Source organism: Saccostrea echinata, unplaced genomic scaffold, assembly GCF_033153115.1.
Source record: "Saccostrea echinata isolate AGI-Se365-2 ecotype Australia unplaced genomic scaffold, CSIRO_AGI_Sech_v1 ptg000001l, whole genome shotgun sequence".
Lineage (NCBI taxonomy): Eukaryota > Metazoa > Mollusca > Bivalvia > Ostreida > Ostreidae > Saccostrea > Saccostrea echinata.
Genome location: NW_026889750.1, coordinates 43833804 through 43854873, shown reverse-complemented (window position 1 = coordinate 43854873; position 21070 = coordinate 43833804). Strand labels below are relative to the sequence as shown.

Sequence of the window (21070 nt, the reverse complement as noted above, 5' to 3'; positions counted from 1 at the left end):
TAATACCACATGTTCCTGAATGACTTAGTTAATGTTGTTTGTTTCTGATTGACTTAGTTAATACTACATGTTAAAGAATGACTTAGTTAATACTGCATGTTCCAGAATGACTTAGTTAATACTGCATGTTCCTGAATGACTTAGTTAATACTACATGTTACAGAATGACTTAGTTAATTCTACATGTTCCAGAATAAGTTAGTTAATACTACATGTTACAGAATGACTTAGTTAATACTACATGTTCCAGAATAACTTAGTTAATACTACATGTTACAGAATGACTTAGTTAATACTGCATGTTCCAGAATGACTTAATTAGTTAATGCTGTATGTCTGAATGATTTAGTTAATACTGCATGTTCCTGAATGATTTAGTTAATACTACATGTACCAGAATGACTTAGTTAATACTGCATGTTCCCAAATGATTTAGTTAATACTACATGTTCCTGAATTACTCAGTACTGTATGTTTCTGAATAACTTAGTTAATACTACATGTTCCCGAATGACTAAGGTAGGTTTTTGTTAAAAAAAAAAAAAAAAAAAAAAAAAAAAAAATCTCTGTTTTCTACCCCAGTGATGCACATAAAGTTCTACATGCATATCTTCTTTGGGAATGATCACTCTGAAATATCTTTCACCCTACAGTGATGTAATACTTAGAGGGTCCTGTTACTATGTAGAGACAAATGTATTTAGTTCTTTTCTAGGGGTTATTATACCAGCATGACAAAGGTTGAAGTACCTCAAGCAGATGTGCTAAGTGTTCCTCTTGTCAACCCACAACCTATTGTATATCTTACACAGTTTGAAATTTTGTTGTTTAGAGGCATACTCCCTTGTGGGGAAAAAAAACAAAACAGAAACATTTAGTTGGTAGATTTTATGTGCAGAAGATAGAATATATAGTAGTTTGTCTATTTTCATGGCAATTATGAATCTTTGTTTGAAAAACACCATATACCTCTCTTTTAATATTAAAGTATTTCAGAGCCTCTTTTTTGTGGATCACCTGAGTCACTCAGGTGACATATTGCTGTCTTTTCATGCCTATCTCATAGGATGTATGCAAACTTTTGAATATTATTTGGTCCTTAGCTGAAATAGGAGAAGCAACGTTATCAAATCACAACCTTTGGTGTATAACATCAGTGGTAAAAGGTTTTGAGGTTGTGACCCCACCTACCACCCCCACCCCATTCCTTTTTTTTTTAGTTATGTTGACTAAGTTGACATATTTTATATCTCAAATAAAGATACAATTAATATTTTTTGAAAAATATATGAAATCAGCTGAATGATCAAACCAAAGAGCAAACGCAGATTTGGCAGGAGAAAAAAAAAACACCCAGGGGTAATTTGAATGGGTCGGTTGGGTTACAGGAAACAAACATAATTTTTTTTTAGGCCCAAGGGCCATCCACCATAAATTTGGACTAAGTGATATAAAGTAAGAATCAGAGAAACATTACACAACATGCTCCTAGTCAATAAATACTTGTTCTCATGACTTCAGTAGTTATCTGTCTCATACATAACTCAAGTAATGCTTATAGGGATAACCAGAATTGTGGGAAATTTTTCTTGCCAATTAGGGACATAAGGAACTTGGAAATAACACATATGTGGCTGTAAGTCTGAAATAAAACAGCTGTATTAATTGAAATGTATTGATACTCAGGTGACTGTCAAGACCAGTGGGCCTTGTGTCCTTTCATATGATGGTTATGTTTGCACAGCCTGGCTTATATATGTACCTCTGATAACTGACCTGTCTGAATTTAAATACCCTAAGTGTTAAAATTTGGATTATGACAGAAAGTTTTAAAAATTGTAAACCTGTTTATAGATTGGATTAGTGATCAGTATATAGGGTAGAATGAAGTATTCCTCAACTTCCAAGTGTGTGGTGAAAAATGATAAAGGATGGTTGAATTGTAAGGAGTTGCTGAAATTTCAATCATATATCCATAGGGACTTATGCATGTAGCCTTTAAATATAAGCATCACATGTTTATTTATGACCAAAAACAAATAATACATTGAGTTATGGGCTTACAGATAGGGGGTCACCAGGTGTCAAAGGTCGTGTGTGGGTGTTAGTTACCCTATATCCAGGTCATTGATGTGCACTGGTTACTCAACATAAAACCAAAGCGTAAATTTTAGTACATTCTTATCCAGATGGTTTTAAGTTGGGCAGATAAAAATGTTAGATATGTGCTGGTAGTGGTTATTATAGCTGATAGAAACTGCAGGCAATCGTTTTCTAGAGTTTCAAATATGAAATATTTAAGAATCTGAAATGCAGGTTCCCTGTCCTCTATCACAGGAATGACAAATTATTAGTTACATTATGTAGGTAAGACATGTCTAGCTAACTGGTCATTTGTGAGCTGTAGGTTAGTGAGGGTTTGTCTGAAATTTCTTGAAAGAGTTTATAAGTGATTTAAGTCTGAACTATTGTAGGTACATATACTGCCTCTTGAGTTGAATAACAATGACTTAGAAAGATGACTATTATAATTCTTATATGATGGACCTTTCAAGTTTAACATTATTCTGTATGTATTCCAAAGAAAGAGGAAGAGATTTAATTGGTAGATTTCTCTGAATGTTTATGTAATCTAGGAAGAATATTTAGGATCCAGACATTTAAATGTTTGATATATGATATAGATTGTGTATAGTCTCATTGAGGAACAGAGCCAAAGGTAGTAAATTTGACTTGCGTGGTGTTTTTGCGAAGCCCTTATTATACATATATTTGAAGACACTTGTACCTAATACCTATTACCTGTAATACATATGTGTAAAAATTATGTATCTGGTATGTTTAGTACCGTATTCACCTCAGTAAGCACCTCCTCCAAAACACATCACTAGTTGCCAAACTTTTCATACAGCATAATTTCATTTCCCTAAAGAATTTTCTTGAATGGGTCTCTTGATTAAGTTAAAAAAAAAAAAAACTCTGTAAATTTCTTACATGAAAAATAAACTTTCTAAATAAAAATCTTTGATGGCAAAAAAAGTAATACTGTACATTCTAAGTTGCACTGTACCAGTTTGACCTTTGGAAGGTATATGGTGGATTATAAATAAATCATTCTTTAAACTTTGAGTTTTTGAGAATTAGTGTTTTATGTATCATCATGTATGATTTAACAAATCTCTGGTTGCCCTTCGCTGAACATCTTACCTCAGTTAATGAATGCAAGCATTACATCCTAAAGTAAAAATATCATATTTCAATTGCTCTTTCATTGAAGTCACCAATTCTTGGAATATATTTCTTAAAATATTTAGAAGGAAAAATATTTAAAATGTTTTTTACCTCCCTTAACCTTTTTTAAAAGATAGTTTGTAATATAAGTTGTGGATCTACTATTACCATCCAGTATTCTTAATTTTCCATTTAGCATCCTGTGTGATTTTGGGGAAAATACAGTATTATTGAAAAATCTTTTTTGCCAATACAGGTGGTGGTTGAATTCTAAGAATTTTTATTAGGCTAAATGTACAAAGATAAAGACTTTAAAGTCCATTGTCAGTCTTAAATTCAGTTGAATCCCCTTGTAAGTTGCAGTTGAACTCTTTTTATTTCAGTTTAATTAGTTTGTGTTTGATTTTGATGATTAACTTCATTAACTGATGGTCTGTTCATCAGTATGTATTTATAAAAAATCTGAACTTTTTCTGTAAACTAGACCAGTTTAAAAGCAAATTTATACTATTCACTCATTGCTCTTAAATCCTGCTAATATCCTCTTCCACTTATTGCATTGCATAAATTCTTTTTAGCTTAACTTGACATAGGAGAGGGGCTTATAAAATATCTTTAGTTAATTTGGGGCCTTGGCTCCATTACTTTTAAGGAATGGAGAGTTACTCGGACATTAACCTATGCATAATTCTATGCCCTCTATTGATCAGAGATGCATGGGTGATGCAGCTAGCAATTGCAGTCAGTTTTAGATGCTGCATTTTCAATCGATATTTTTCAGAAGAATGACTAGGTTAATGTTTTTGGAGCAGCTAGGTTAAAGTTTTTAGAGCAGGCACATTCTCAAGTAACTTATAATAAGCACTGACCCAAACTGACATGGATGATGCATCTATAGATGCACATTACCAGACTTGCTTTAGATGCTAAATTTGATTTACATTTTTTTGTTGATTGAACAGAAAACAGTTTGTTTTAGAGCAAGTCCATTCCCAAATAATGAGGATTCCTGCTTAGACCAAACTTGCGTAAATGTTGCATCTAGGTATGCACACTACCAGAACATTCATTTGGTGTGAGACTTTGCATTACTTATAGATCACATTCAGTGAGGTTAGCTTTGTAATCTTTGTTTATACTTTAATTTTGACTCTTCTTAATAGTGTGATGTATAAGAACAATTGCTTCTTGATCATTACATTCTACATGATTAAGTAAACTAGACATTGTATGTGAGTTCCACATATTGAAATGGATACGAGGGTGAATTAAAAAAAAATGACCAAACGCATATTTATCAACCGACACTAAAAATACAGGCAATAAAAATAGATTTCTATGTCTCAGCATATGTCTTTAGATAGTGTCTAAATAACTGCCAAATATCTCGTTGATATCTCAATTAACAAAAAAGTTATGCCCAAAAATGATGCTAAAATTGTCAAGAGTGCAACACCTTTTTGTGACATTTTGAAATTTCAATATTTTTTGGAGATCTGTGAAATAAAAAACAATGCTTCATGTTGAAAATAAAGACTTTCCTGATAATATTCAAAGTATTGAGCTTTAAATGTGGACTGTCATAACTTTTGTTTAATCAAGTTGTGGTCATGACTGATGTTTAAAAAAATGTTATACCATGTCAGGAGTGCAACAGAAAAAATGTCCCCCTTATCCAAGCATCTCCGATGTGCAGGATAAGGGTCATTCTATAAGGAAGCCTGACGGCTTCGAGAGTTGACATTGAATTTCTATTCTTAGTTTATCACGACAGAGCCTACTTCACAGCCGAGTGATTTTCTAAAGAAAATTCACCTGGCTATTGTCTTGTTCCATATAAAAGCCCCTGTGCCTTTCGAACGCGTTCTCTTTTTACAGCTTAACAGAAAATTTGACATTTATTGAGAGATAATCAGGGTTGGGAAATTATGCAATGGATGTAGAGTATCTATATTATTATAGACATATGTTACAATATATGATATTCATAAAATAGGGACGGGAAGGTCAACTCTCGAAGCCGTCAGGCTTCCTTATAGAATGACCCTTATCCTGCACATCGGAGATGCTTGGATAAGGGGGACATTCTATTTCGTATGCCTTCTGGCATTCTCAAGTTGACATTGAATTCTTTAAAGCCTCTCAATAAATGTTAAAAATTCATATACTGTAATACACAAGGAAAATTGTAATCTTCTAAATCATTCATAATTCCACAGATAATACCATTAGGATAAAATCTGAACTTAAGTATTTTTATGAAAAATAGAAAAGAGAAAAACAGAATCTATATTTATTGTAATAAATGTACAATTGTTATTTCATTATGTTCATTGTCATCAAATACTTCCTTTCACAAAAATTAGACTTATAAAATTCATCACAATGAAAAATCAAATCATTATTAACTATAAAGTCCATCATTGACCATATCGCACTCATAGTCCCTCAATGCTAGGCATCCTTCCTAGATAATACCGCTGAAGAAAACTGATTTTGATCCTGAATATTTCTGTTGTAAAACCGGTGGAATGTAGAAGCCGAAGACCAGTTTGCTGTTGATAATATGTCCTTCAAGGTGACTCCGGGCAGGTAAGCTGTCGAACATGATGCTCCTCTGAAAGAATGTGCTTGAAATATAGAAATATCTATACCAGATAGTTCCAACACTCTTTTTAGCCATCTTGCTATCGAACTCGATGTTACTTGTTGAAATGTTTTAAAAGAAACTAACAGTTTAGAAGATTTCCTTTTTTCTTTTGTTTTCTCTAAATAGTGTTTTAATGTAAACACAGGACAAATGGTCTTATCATGAAATGCATCTATTTTTATCAAAGAATTCCAATTTCCAAATTTTGATGTTTTCTGCAAATCCTGAATAGAAAAACTTATGAAGTTTTCTGTAATATTCATATTATCAACATTCATTAAACTCAGAGTCTGAGATCTTTGAGCTGATGTCAAAGCTAATAGTGCAGTAGTCTTATAAGTCAGCATTTCTAATTTTAATTCATTTAATGGAAATTGTGTAGCTAAAAAACTTAAGACTTTTTGCACATCCCAAAATGATCTGTATTTTGGAATGGGTGGTCTTAAATTAAATATTCCTTTCATAAATCTAGCAATGAAAGCATTATCTACAAATTTAGAGTTTCCAAGAGATGCTAAAGTTTGTGAAATAGCACATTTATGTGTATTGATGCAACTATAAGATTTATTTTCTAAACAAAGAGTTGTCAAATAATTAACAATGTTTACTTCATTTGGTGCAATTGGATCAACATATTGTTTACTACACCAATGCATCCAAGCTTTCCATGGATATTGATACTGTTTAGCAGTGGAGTTTCTCCACGATTTTGCAATGATTTTTGAAGCTTCCTTTGAAACTCCTTTCTTTTGGAGATATCTCCGGATACACAACAACCTATCAGAAATAACTTTCTCTTGTTCATTGGATGCAGAGAGTTGTTGTGGGCTAGAGTTAGCAAATCTTTCTGAAATGGTAGCTTGACTGGAAAGTCTATTAAAGCCGCTAGCAACCTGGGGAACCATATTTGAGTTGTCCATAATGGACATACTAATAGCACTCTTTTTACCTGTTCGTCCTCTATTTTCTGCAATACTTTTGCCATCTGACTGAAAGGTGAAAAAATATATGGATCAATTATATTATTCCATGACAAAGAAAATGCATCAAATTCAACTGCATTTGGATCGGGAAACCAAGATACATAATTATTAAGTATTTGTGTATTCAGTCTAGATGCAAAAAGATCAATTTTAGGTTTAAAAAATCTTCTACATAGTTTTTGAAATACATCTGTATTTAACATCCACTCAGTACAATCATTAAACTCTCGTGACAAGTAGTCAGGGATTTTATTATTTTTTCCCGGAATGTGCACTGCTGATATAAATATGTTTTTACTGAAACACCAATTCCATATATTCTTTGTCTCTTCTAAAAGTGACAAAACAGATCCCCCAATTCTATTTATATAAGCCACTGCTGTTGCGCTATCCGATTTCACACAGATATGACAATTATTGTAAAATTTACAAAGGGCAAGCAGGGAAAAATAGATTGCTCTCAACTCAAGCTTATTTATATGTAACAAACTCTCCCTAGCATCCCATCTGCCTTGTGTGGAATTTTGTGTGAAATTTCCATCTTTAAGTATTGCTCCCCAGCCAATTAATGATGCATCAGACTCAATATATATCTGAGGAGCACTTGGTCTTATTATTTTACCATTGTAATCTTTTAAATTTTTAATCCACCAGTTTATCTCACTTTTTGATTCTTCAGAAATAATCATTTTTCTATCATAATTCTGAAAATTATTTTTTAACGCTGTACATTTGTCCCTGTCTAAATATCTATGATACAATGGGCCCAGTTGTATTGCTGTACTTGCAGAATTATATAAACCAATCAAAGCTGTAACTTCTCTAATTGAAACTTGATCTTTTCTCAGAATATCAGAAGATAGATGTAAAATCTTTTCAATTTTTTCATCAGGTAACAAAAACTTGAAACTCACTGAATCTATTATAAATCCCAAATACTGAATTTGTTGGTAAGGAAAAAGCATCGATTTTTCAGAATAGATATGAAATCCTAAATCCTTTAGTGTTTTTATTAAAAGCTCTGCATTTGATCTACAATTGTTTATATCCAAGTCCTGATTCAATGAATCATCTATATAATAAAAACAACAAATCCCCATAGTCCTCAAGTATGAAAATACTGGTTTCATTATTTTTGTAAAAACTCTTGGAGCACTTGACAAGCCAAAAGGAAGACAAGTAAATTCAAATAATGTACCTCTCCAAATAAATTTGAGATATTTTCTTGAAGTATGATGAATTGGGATTGAAAAATATGCATTTTCCAAGTCAACCGAAGTAAAATATGCGTCTCGTTTAAGCAATTCTGCAACATGTTGTAAAGTTTCCATTTTAAAATGATGATATTCAACAAAATTATTCAATTTTTTCAGATTAATAACAGGTCTAAATTTTCCATTCTTTTTCTTTACGAGAAAAATATTTGAAATAAACTCATTATCCTCATGTTGAGATTTTTCAATTGCACCCATGCTTAGCATTTTTTCAACCTCATCATCAATCAATGCACACTCTGTATTGTTAAAATTTGGAGTATTTGGAATACAGTTTTGAACAGGTTCTTGTTCAAATTCTATTTTATACCCAGAAATAGTCTCTAATATCCAATCATCATCTGTTATATGTTTCCATTTATCTATAAAATTTTTTAGGCTGCCTGCCTTGAAATTAGTTACCTCTAATTGTAGTAACCTCTGCGCAGATTTCTCCTGCCTCTTGATCCCCGAACAAAGTTCTTGTTCTGGTCTGTGTAATTGAACTGTCCTGTTCTGTATCTCCCTCTCTGGCCATATGCATAACTGGATTGAGGGTTTGCAATTATCCTGCTGCCCCGACTTCCTCGAAAGTTTTTTGAGAAGTAATTCCTATTTATTTTTTGTGCATCATTTATGTCTTTAAGTCTTTTCCCCACATCTTCAAATAACTTGTTATCCCCAATTTTTTCATTGCGATTGCATAATTGATGGTATCTTTTGTCAATAAAGGGTTTCATTAAGAGCCTTCTATTAACTGAGATTTCAAAGAAGGCATTCAGAAGCACCGTTAGAGAATCTGAAATACATTTTTTCAACTTTTTTGAATCTGGCGACTTATTTTTTAATTCCTCAGCCATTCTAATAATTGGAACAATTCCATGACCCAAAAGTTTCTGAACAGTTTGCAAACCTAAATCTTTAGTTTTTATGTTTCTGTCTAAAAAGTGCCAAATTTCTGAATTTACAGCTGGGGGTGACAGGTCCTTACAATTTGAAGGAATTTTCAACTCTTTGATAATAGACTTAACATCAGATTTTTTCTTAACTATGGATTGCACCATTTTTGCAATGTTTTCATTTGTTTCCTCGCCAAACTTTTCATCATCTTCAAAAATTTTTGGTAGTTCACTCAAAAAATCATCAATTTCATTGTCATTTTCTAAATCTTGTTGTTCATTATCAGAAAAAATATGGTGAGACTCAATTTCGTTTGACATGCTTTGGTCATTTGAAAAATTTGACATACTTTGGTCATTTTGATCATTTGTATTTGAGTTTGACTTGCTTTGGTCATTGATAGTACATTGGTTTTCATTTCTATTAGTAATAACCTCTTGTGAACTCTCGTTTATTTTTCTAATTGCCAAGTTTGCCGTTTCTAATACATGATTCAAGACTTCGTCGATTTTATTTTGCCAAAGAGTCTCTTTATTCACTCTTTGCTTTTTGGGGTTTTTTCCGGTTTTAGATTGCCCCGGTTTACGTTTTCGCGTGCCTTTCGCACTTCCGGTTAGTTTATTTGAGCATTGGGGCAAAGTTGACATGTTTTGAGATGCTTGGTCTAATAATTCATCAGCCAAGTTGTTGTTATTTTTATCTAATTCGAACCCCGAAAAACTGCCCTCATCGTCGGAGGCAAATAATTGCATTATGTCATCAGTATGTAATGAACGACCCTTCGAAGTCGAAGGTTCCTCGTCCGACATTATGTTCAAAAAGTCTCAACTCAGAAACTCAGATAACGAAGTCTAATGCAGTATAAATCTGGAAAAAAATGAATGTATGAAGTGTCAATGTCAACTTGAGAATGCCAGAAGGCATACGAAATAGAATGTCCCCCTTATCCAAGCATCTCCGATGTGCAGGATAAGGGTCATTCTATAAGGAAGCCTGACGGCTTCGAGAGTTGACCTTCCCGTCCCTATTTTATGAATATCATATATTGTAACATATGTCTATAATAATATAGATACTCTACATCCATTTGCATAATTTCCCAACCCTGATTATCTCTCAATAAATGTCAAATTTTCTGTTAAGCTGTAAAAAGAGAACGCGTTCGAAAGGCACAGGGGCTTTTATATGGAACAAGACAATAGCCGGGTGAATTTTCTTTAGAAAATCACTCGGCTGTGAAGTAGGCTCTGTCGTGATAAACTAAGAATAGAAATTCAATGTCAACTTGAGAATGCCAGAAGGCATACGAAATAGAATGTAGTGTTGCCAAAAAAACATCAATTGTAAAATTCTGATAGAAAATTAAGACCAAAAAAAATTTTGGAAGTGTAAAATAATAACTGATATACATTTTAAAACTTAAAAATGATATATAAATCACAAGAAGCATTAATGAGAGTCAAGTATATGTGCATATACCCAATAATGTCAGGAGTGCAACATTTGATGTTTTGCTCCCAAGCATGAAAAAACTACTATCATTATATGATTTTCTGATTTTTATTTTGGAAAATAAAGACACAAAGAACATTTTTACCAAATAGATTTATCAATTACAGGATCTGTCTGTGCTTAAGATCCATATTTCTATGGTCAGGACTGCAACACATTTTTTTAAAGATTCAAGTTGTGTGTCGAAAAGACTTCTATTCATGCTTAGAGGTATTAATTAATTAATAATGATCTTTTTGCATAATTTAATGCTAAATTATTGATAGTTTTGTTATTAAAATTCTTCCTTTTTCAATTTTATCAATTCAGATGTGTTTTTATCTTTTTGTGATTTTTTTAATGAACGTTAAAAATAAACACACTAAAACATTGTCATTAAATTCAAGTAATTCCTCCTCAACTTCACTGAAACAACAGAACAAGTTCTTTTGTAATTTTCACTTCACAATTCTACTTTAAAGGCCCCAGTGCTTTTGGTCAGGAGTGCAACAAATATGTTAGAATTATAAATCATCCACTAAGAATAAAAATAAATAGAAAATGATGAGTAGAATTTTTCTGGTGGGTTACTGTGTTTGTCCTCTAATGGAAAATATGCTTTAAAATATATTTTATCTTCTAAATATACATTTAAGCTAGTTTTTTGGGCATAAAATAGGGTATAATTCCAGATAAAATGCGAATTTTAAATACTTTCATCTGTTTTAATTATGAAGTATTGGACTATAAGTATTGCACAATTTCATTACCACTTGATGTTGCCAACACTTTATGAATTTTTGTGTTCTATGGTTTTAAGTTTAAACTTTACTGCAGTCAGGAGTGCAACAAAACTGTTTCATAATTACCGATGCTTTTTAACTAGCTTTACTAAAAAATAAGTTGAAAAAAAAAATGCTTGATACTATTTATGTTCAAAACACTATGTCTATCAACAAATTACAGAAATTTTACAGTCAATTCAGGGAATAGTTTTCATCATTTCACATATATTTTAAATAAAATTTATATATATTACACTTTGCAAATAATCATGTTTTAAGGTCTTCAAAATATGAAAAACCTGTCGTAAACGATGAAAAATATCAACACGACAAATTGATTTACAAAGTAAAAGTGGGTTATTGTGTGTTATAATTTTTAAAACAACGTTAAATAAAATACATATCAGATGTCAGGAGTGCAACACAATAATGTAACATAGGGTCACTCCAAAATCTAGTATTTTTTGTAAGAGAACTCGTATATAACAATTCTTTTTTGGCTTAGATTTAAAGAATTGACTTGAACGGACAAAAAAGTGAATTTTGTGGAATTTTACTGCTTCATATTTTTTTCATAATAAAACTTTTCAAACCAGAATTGAAAAAATAATGTAAAATAACAATCAAAAAGCCAATTTTTTGTCACATGTACAAGAGAAGATACTCATTCAAGGTCTAGATTTAATCATTTATACCCCTTTTACCATTTTGAAGCATAAAAAACTATAATTTCTTGTGATTATGTATTTTCGAAAGTCTTTTAAGGTGTAATGATATTTTCTTTTTTCAAAAGAAATTTTACTCATAAAAATTCTGAAACTTTTTAATCCAATTGTCTATTCTATTGCCACTTCAGGATTTTAAACTAGAATGCATTTGCAATATGATGATATAAGTGAAAAATATGTTATAAATAGTTGAATTTTGCCAAAAAAAATCAGTTTGGTGGTCATTTTTTTTTAATCCACCCACTGTATGTATTATTATAATACACAATGTATATATAAATACAGGGTAAGACATAAGGAACTTCCGTATTTAGGTCTTAAGAGCTTACTGAAAATTTAGTACAAGTATTGAGTATAAGTACTTCAAGGAAAAGGAAACTTCAAATACTCACTAGATATAAATCAAAAACAATTCTTATGGTTTTTAGAAGAACAGAGAGGCAACATTTTGTCAAATAAACACACAACCAATTTGTGTATGTCCCACTTGGTTTACACATCATAGAATTGGTTTGGGTTAGGATTTTCATTAGCTAATCTGAAATAAATTTTGTGGAAAAGGCATTTCTGGTTAAGGTGTCAAAAGAATAGCTTATGCTGCAAATCCTCTGGGATTTATTTGATTATGAGGTCAAAAAGCTGAAATTAATTTTTAAATCACCAGAGGCAGTCACCTGTTGCTGTCCTACATCAAATATTGTTCAGAAATTTTGGAATGTTTTTAGCTTCTTTTTCAAATACTTTGACCATTTTAATATTATAAATGAAGGAGAACATCATTTTCATGTCCCCATTCCCCCTGGGCTTGAGGGGTTGGACAGGAAGAATAAAAATTAATGCTGTCTTAAGAATCATATTTATGATACTTTTTGCATGATTATTTTAAATGAACTGTTTTCTCTCAACCAAAATTACAAAGTTCTTGTGTCCTATATGGTAAACATCAGGGAATTCAGTATATAAATCAGGAAATTCACCCTGAGTTCAAGGTACAGACTCCATGTTAGAGCGAAGTCCATTAGGACTTTGAAAATCTGCACTCCTGGATATTGAAGAAGCAATATATATGTGTTATTATTATGAGCTCTGCACCTCACAGCAATTTGTGAATCTTGTGTCTCCAAAGGTTCAAACCCCAGATTAAGACTAAGTTTATTATTCTAGATTTTAAAAAAACCTTTTTTTACTCTTAAGCATTTATGAGACAAAGGGAGGTCAACATTACTGCTACATTTCTTCGAAATTTTGGATGATCATTACCACTACATTTTATCAATAAGACTAATGCCGATTACAACTCATTACCGAAACATATCAAATCAGCCAGCAATGGCACGGAATACTAGTATGTTCTGTTCATAAAAATTCATATAAGAGATTTCCAGACAGCAGTATGTCAAGAAAATAACCTTCAAAGGGTCTACCAATTGTGTAAAGACTATGAGTTTTATCCATAAACAATGCTTGGTTTTAACACTTCTAAAATGTTTTATTAAATAAAAGAGATTTTAAATAAAAATTGGAAAAAAAACCAAAAACATTCTGATCAGTCTTATTTTCACTTCCCCGTGGTGAGCAGGGGAAACAGGTTTTATGCATGTACACGTATTTGTTGTACTTTTAATCAATCTTGTACATGCATAATCCGCTGGCCAGCGAAAAAGGCAATGTAGCGGTAATGTATATTTTTAAATGTAGCGGTATTTTCACCTTTTTTGTAGTGGTTAAATGAGTATGTAGTGGTAATGAAAATTTAGCGCTAATGATACGCACCCGAGAAAAACTCCATGTAGTGTGCTATTTAACAAAGAACTATACCATATTGTAAACTAAAATTAATCTCACATTGATCCAGAGTTCAAGAATATGGATTGTCAGTTGGATAGAGTGTGAGGAACTTGTAATACTCTGGTTACCTTCATGGCCTATCGGCCTTTTGTTTGCATGCAATAAAATGATTAAGATTTTTTTTTTTTACATCAGAAGTATTTTGGCTGCAGTGTTTGTATACACATTGCATAAAACAAAAGAATCCATTTTGGACAGATTCTCAAATAATTCAACTCATCTGAAAAATGATTTAATTGAATTAAGCTGGCTTGGGCACTTGCAAAATATGAAACTTCTTAAGCTTCTTAATACATGTATATCCCTTTTCTGAACATTGTTTTAAAATATGTTTTCTTCTGGAATTTTCCTGGTTTGTCTTTCCTGTTCCACCTCCAATTCAGTTTTGTTCATGAAATAAGGCCGTTCCAATTTTTTCTCTGTTTAGCGTCCACCCTTCTTTAAAAAACCTACTTTACCTATTTGCAAAAAACACAAAAACAAAAAATGGAACACAGAATTTATAATCATAAAAATAATTTCATTCAAAGGATTTGATCTGATTAGATCTACCGTATGTATGGCGTATCTGAGCTTGAAAAATAATAATAAGAGATTGAGTGTAAATATACATGATATACGTTATTTATGTTCAAATTAAAATTTCCACCGATTTTGAGCTTGAATTACCTCACGATTCTATAGTAAAATGACTTTAAATTTGTCTGTTAAAGGTGGAGTCAGTAAATAAATCAGTTAATTGTTTTTAATTTTTTAATATCTTTGAAACATGATTGATTTAAATTGTGTAATTTACAGGAAAGTCCTTTTTTTTTAATAAAATAAAAAATAAATAGAAAGATTTTTTTTTAATTTTAATTGGTTACCTGAATTTATCAAAAAATATGCCATATATGACTTAAATCTATTTTTGTTGTAGAAAGATCTATTCTTTAGTAAAATGAATGTATGAAATGCTTCAAATATACCAGTAACCTAATATGACATATTGTAGACAAACATGTAGACAAATAATGACAGAATTCAAAGATTTCGACCAGAATAATCAATTTCAGGACCCTGATTTTGTTTGTTTTTCTGCTATGGGGTGTCAAAAATCAAGGCGCACATGGACGCTAAACATAGAGAAAAATTGGAATGGCCTAAATGTCTTTTCTCTATTATAACTTCCTGTTGATGAGGAATTAGTGTATCTAGAATTTTCTAGTTCCCTTATTCACCAAATTGTGTAGTGTGTGCAGGGCTCTCACAAAATGTATAAAAGCTAGCTTCATTTCCTGTTAAAATTGAACATTGTTCAGCAAATTACTAAATAATATATTTAATTGAACAAGTCTGAAAACTAAAAATTTGTACATAAAGAGAAGTACCAGAGGACAAACAGCAGAATTATCTTACAAAAACAAATCAGTATTGAATGTAATTGTTAGAGGTGTGTTTAAATTACTTAATCTAAGTGTCCAGATATTAAAGGCTGTGACTTGGACCCTTTATTATCATGACCGTACTGCTTTAGACAAGGCTTGTTTAATCATTCAGGATTTACGACATGCCCATCTACAGATGACACAGAACTGAGAAAGCTAATCTAGATAATTACCATGTACCCTTTGTTGACACACCAAGACATTTCAGGACCTCAGTTTCCTGTTTATCATATTAACTCATGAAGTGTAATGCCCTTATTTTTACATAGGGAGAATGAGCATTACATAAACTGACAGTCTTCAATCCAACTAGTTAATATTTCATATTTAGGCCCCCCTATGTAATTGTTTTAGAAACTCCACAAAAACTAATTTAAAATTGCATCAATAATTTTTTTAAAAATTGTCTAATCATGAAAGACAAAAACTGATTCAGCACTTTTACCCAGTACAAAACAGCTTTATTAGTCCTTGTAAAACAGCTGACTTAGCATTTTTGTCATCGTAAAATTGGTAGTGACATGCTTTCCACCGACATTGCAAGTGTATTGTTTGTCTTTTTCAATGTTTGTCTTTTACTTTTTCAGACTTATTTGAAAGAAATTTTAAAGGAGATTTGTACCTACAACATGAAGGCACCCCATCGTAACATGTGGGAGTTAAAGCCTGAGTACCGCCATTATAAAGAACAGCATTCATCAGGATGACCTTCAACTGTGACCTCTAGGTCAAGCTATCTTGACTGGTTCTTGTAGTTTGATCAGTGAATCCAACAATGTTCAACAAAATTTGTACATTCATCTTTAACTGACTTTAAATTCAATAGTGTCAAACATTGAATGGACAAGTTGAAAACTGAGGGAGACATTGTTCATCCTCTTAAAGTCAATAAATATATGTACATATCGTTTTTTTTTTCCCCTTCTGGTACATGTATTTTATATCAATATCTCTGTAGACATTAGTCTGATTTATAAACAACTTAAATTCTGGGGCCTATTAAGGCTGTGCAGCATTTCAGAAGAAAATTTAATTGTCAAGACCAGCAGCACTGCCATCAGCTTTATACACCCCCCTCCTCTAGAAGGTAGTTTTCCTGTGACTAGGTAACCGTGGTGAGGTATAACCTTCAAAATGGGTAAGTGGTGCCAGTACCACAACATATACTCTGTCACTGCACTTAAAATGGAGAAGTGGTGCCAGTACCACATCATATACTCTGTCACTGCACTTAAAATGGAGAAGTGGTGCCAGTACCACATCATATACTCTGTCACTGCAGTTTTGAGTGCACAAAAAATCTCAGAACTTCCTAATATTATCAAAGTTCCTTGACAGAATATGAGTAAAGATCCAAAATTTAATTACCTGGTATATTAATATTCAGAACAACTGAAAATGGATCACTTTTTAGAAAAAAGGCACCATTCATACCTTCCCTGTTGTATTTATAAGTATCATTTTTACCAATGTACTTTGAGGTAACAGCTGGAATATGGCGTAGTACAAAGTGCACATTTGACAGGGATCAGCATCACTGATGATTCTGTGCCAAGTACGAAATTTTCTCCAATTACCAGGAAAAACAACACTGAATAAAGCATCCATAACTGTCACCCAAGACACTGATGTTAGGAAGTTGGTAATCAGATTCCTTCTGAATGGTGCATTGTATATTCTACTGTATATATTTTGTTTATGTCAACAACAACAAATCCTTTACCTTACAAGAAACAATGACCATGGCTCAGTGATGTATAATTTTCTCAACATGAAAAAAAAATTATTACAAAGATAGGATAATTTATTGTCCAAAAGAATAACAAAAGAAGTTAAATGTCTGTTCTACTGAAATTGAACAATCTCTTAACGGTCTATGTGCAAATCATTGGTTTATTTCAGAATATACATGTACACTTAAACGTGTTGATAGCAAGTTATAAAGATCTCAATTCCATTGCATCCTTGTCAAACTGGAATGGGACTCTGGAATGATGTTAAATGATCTTAATATGTAAACATTAAATGCATTACTTCCTTTACAAATGGTTACTTTTGGTATATGACTAGGCAAAACATCACTGCTGGAAACAAAAATGCAATATAACAAACATGTAAAATTTAAAAAAAAAAAAAAAAAAAACTGACAAAAAAATTAGTTTCCTGAATTTAAATATATAATTTTTTTCTACAATTTATCTACAACTACTTTACCTTGAAATGAAACACAAATTCTACTCAAAAGAAACAAAATTACAGAAACAAAACCCCCTGAATGTCAATTGCACTGAAAACTGAAACAAACAATATTTTTCCCTTCGCTGTAAAGGATTTCTGGAAGCTTATAATTTCCCTGCAGAAAACATTTCCTTCTGGCAAGACAGAGACTAGATGGTGAACAGTTGATATCCTACAAGTCCACTGAAATGTCAGTATAGAATAGAAAACAGCATGAACAGTATTGGTGTTAGAAATGTCTCAGTACTCCTCTCTAGTTTTGGCCAAGGGCTTCAGCAAGTTTGCCTTTTGTATGCTCCACTTGCTTTTTATTGTTTCCTGGCTGTATAGATGCATCGTTGTAAAAGCCCACAAGTGTGACTGAAATGACAAGAAAAGAACACCGTTAAACTCTGTATGCCTAGAATATGACTAATAGACCCCTTCACGATAACTGCGGTACTACTCTTTTGCAGGGCAAAATGATATATTTTGGTGAAATATGACGTAAAAGCAATTGTTTAATATAAGTCATTTAATTATCTATCAACAAAAACTTCACCAAACGTTATTAATTTGCCCTGCAAAAGAGTAGTACCGCAGTTACCGTGAAAGGGCTAATAATGTCAGTCTTCGCCAAATCTTTTTTTCAGTACATGCCCTTTGGGCAGGTTTAACCACTTATTATGCTAGCCGGAACAAATATTTACATGCCCAGAATTTTATCAAGTAATTTTATTCTTATTTGCCTTTTCATGCCAAGGAAATGATCCGAAATTCATTTTTATCGATCTATTGTCTCGCCATTAATATTGTTTTCAACCTGTACACTTTTTGTGTCTCCTTTGCAAAAGAGTTCCTTGGAAGTCACATATTATTTTCAACGTGTATACTTTTTGTGTCTCCTTTGCAAAAGAGTTCCTTGGAAATCGCGGTAGAATAAACTATCGTTAAAATTTTATTTGGTGCTCAACTTTAGATGAAAAATCAGACTTTTAAGTACATTTTATGTTATTAGTATTATTTAATTTGATAATACGGAGGCTTAGGCCTCAGAATTTACATGCCCTTCGGGCTTGTAAGTATGCAATTTCCACATGCCCCCTTCCAATTTAACCAAGTCCCAGGCTTCGGACTCCCGGGATTTGTTGAAGACTGTAATGTGTCCAATACTTTTTTATAGTTCAGTTAGTATATCCCACCTTTAACCCCACTACAAAAAATGTTACCATTAATGTATGTGCACTGCAACACTCATCACTATACAATAAGCAGTGCATTAATTTTGAATTTCTAAAATCAAATCAAGTACTATTTATAAATATACTTAAAAAAACTTCTCACATTAAGAGTACAGTGGCATCAGTACATAGTTTTACACCCCTCCCTCTCCAAAGATATAAATGAATTGTGACAAGTCAGTCCTATTAATTAAGTCATCTGATTTTTTTTGAATGGTATCTTAATTTTTTTAAACTTTAAATTTCTTACACTATTCAAGTGTGTATATGCCAGTCATCAACTGGCAAGGTATTAATAGCGAGCGGCGCAAAGGCTCGTCACTGCGAGCTCTTAAAGCAACGCCTGGGCGAAGAGAAAATTCGGACTTTGCACATTGATCAAAGTGAATTTTTTTTCCGCAGTTACCTGTGGTCCCATAATGCTTAGCGAATTGCATCTCGCCACAAACCACATTCTCGCAGTAGCAATAAAAATTCAACAAAATATAAAATCACCTTGATTTAATGGATATATAGCAGACAGATAGTAGATTAAACGTTTTTGATTAAAAATAGCACTGTTCAGACTTCGTTTTTGGTAATATAACATACATAGGACATCATATGACGTCAGAGTCTAGACGTAGCAAATGTCACATGCAGTTTGACAAGCCCGATCTAAATTAAAACTGAAAGGTATCTACGCTCACCCTAACGGTCACACCGTCAACATATTATTATTGAATTTGTTTCACTGAAAGAACATTGCCAATACACATTTTCCATACATATTTTAATGATCTCAGTTTTCATTTTGAATGTAAATTAATAAATGATATTTATCTAGTCATTGTTGAACAAAATTCATTACGATTTTCTTATTATGCATTTTCTTGCAACAGTATCTTGGCCTTTTCACAATGTAACAAACACTCTTCCACAAATTGCTAAAGGGTGTTTATTGTTATAGTTTATTTAAATGACTCGATACATTACTGAAATTACTTCCTCATAATGGGCTAAACAATGGATGCCTTTACAAGGAAAATGGAGTAATAAAACAAAGTATTTCTCTCTTGCATGAAAGAGGAAAACAGACTTACAAGTTTGACCCCTTGCTGCACAAAAGCCTGCTGTGCCAGCTTTCCCTTCTATAGTTTTTGCCTCTTTGTCTGCATTAATAATGATATATTTTTTGCCGTTTAAAGTTGCACTTGTGACACCAGATTCCATCCCTGAATTAAATAACTTATTCAGGTCTACAAAGTCGGATGTTGTTAACTGAAAAAAGCGAGAGAAAAATAGGTCATTGACATTGTATAAAATAGAACTTTAATCAGTTACAACCATCCTTAAGAATCCGCCACTTTCTGAGACGTTAATATCATTAAAATGTTGTTCAGCATTTATAAAATCTTTCACTGCATTTAATCTGAACAGATAAGTACAAAATCAATTTCATCATTAAAATTTAAACCAAAGGACACTTCAAGTGGTCATAACCCGCTAAAAATTTGCCGGCGGCTGACCATTTGGGGGCGTCTTCAACACGTTGACTTACATTACAGCAGTGTGTCTTTGCCCAGACGTTGCCTTGAGTATCATAAATTCCACATTCGTGAGAAGTAGTATATTTTCCATCATTCTGCATGAGAGACAGCCACGTTTCCCAACTCATTTTGAGAAGAAAGATTCCAACCGTTCTCGACAACCGTCAACCAGGAAAACGAGATACAGTCTGAGAGGCACTGTATATATTAATGCGCAGACAGGAAGTTACAAGACGATGATTACTTCCTTTTTAAAAGTAGAGTCTATTAATTTAAAAAGTATTTGAAAAAAATATCAAAAATTCTAAGTGGCTTCAATGAAATAAACACAATTGCTTAAAAGTACGTTTTATGTTGCACTATTTTTTCTGGGTACTCACAACGCACTTAGGCTATGGAACAATAGAAGGGTCATTATACATGTATATTTTGTGGTAAGGAGACGGAATCGCGTTACAAATCAATATATTTTCATTTGCAAAAGTTAACACTATTTGAACAAAGCGTATAAACAGGTTCGTCATATGACCATGAATTAATTGTTTAGTCATAAACGATTGGCGTAATTTTATAGTGACGTCATAATTACTAAATTACATGTAGTAGGCGTGATGAAAACTTTCAATTTATAAATCAGTGCCCCCTTTCACGAAAAATCTTACGATTAAGACAAAAAAATTCCCGTTCCTCAAGAGGTATCTAAGTTGTAGTATGACACAAGAAATCTAAAATCTTATATGTCTATTATATTTAATTACATTATTAAAAAAAATTAAGAAAAAAATGT

General features: G+C 32.2%; 2 protein-coding genes across 2 annotated transcripts in view; one reads left to right on the top strand and one right to left on the bottom strand.

Annotated features, from left to right (window-relative positions):
- The window catches only part of LOC133192254 (general transcription factor IIF subunit 2-like), a 58883-nt gene extending 42681 nt beyond the window's left edge, over positions 1-16202 (top strand). The window contains exon 8 of the mRNA XM_061328249.1: positions 15884-16202. Within this exon, the coding sequence (XP_061184233.1) occupies positions 15884-16003 (120 nt within the window). The 3' untranslated portion in view covers positions 16004-16202. The remainder of the gene's footprint in view (positions 1-15883) is intronic.
- Positions 16203-17079: 877 nt separating this feature from the next.
- LOC133192262 (profilin-1-like) lies at positions 17080-20478 on the bottom strand. The gene is made up of 3 exons (XM_061328261.1): positions 20295-20478; positions 19837-20014; positions 17080-17894 (listed from the first exon to the last, which is right to left on the bottom strand). The coding sequence occupies exons 1-3, from the start codon at positions 20409-20411 to the stop codon at positions 17788-17790; spliced, it is 402 nt and encodes a 133-aa protein (XP_061184245.1). The 5' UTR covers positions 20412-20478; the 3' UTR covers positions 17080-17787.
- Between the last annotated feature and the right edge of the window lie 592 nt (positions 20479-21070).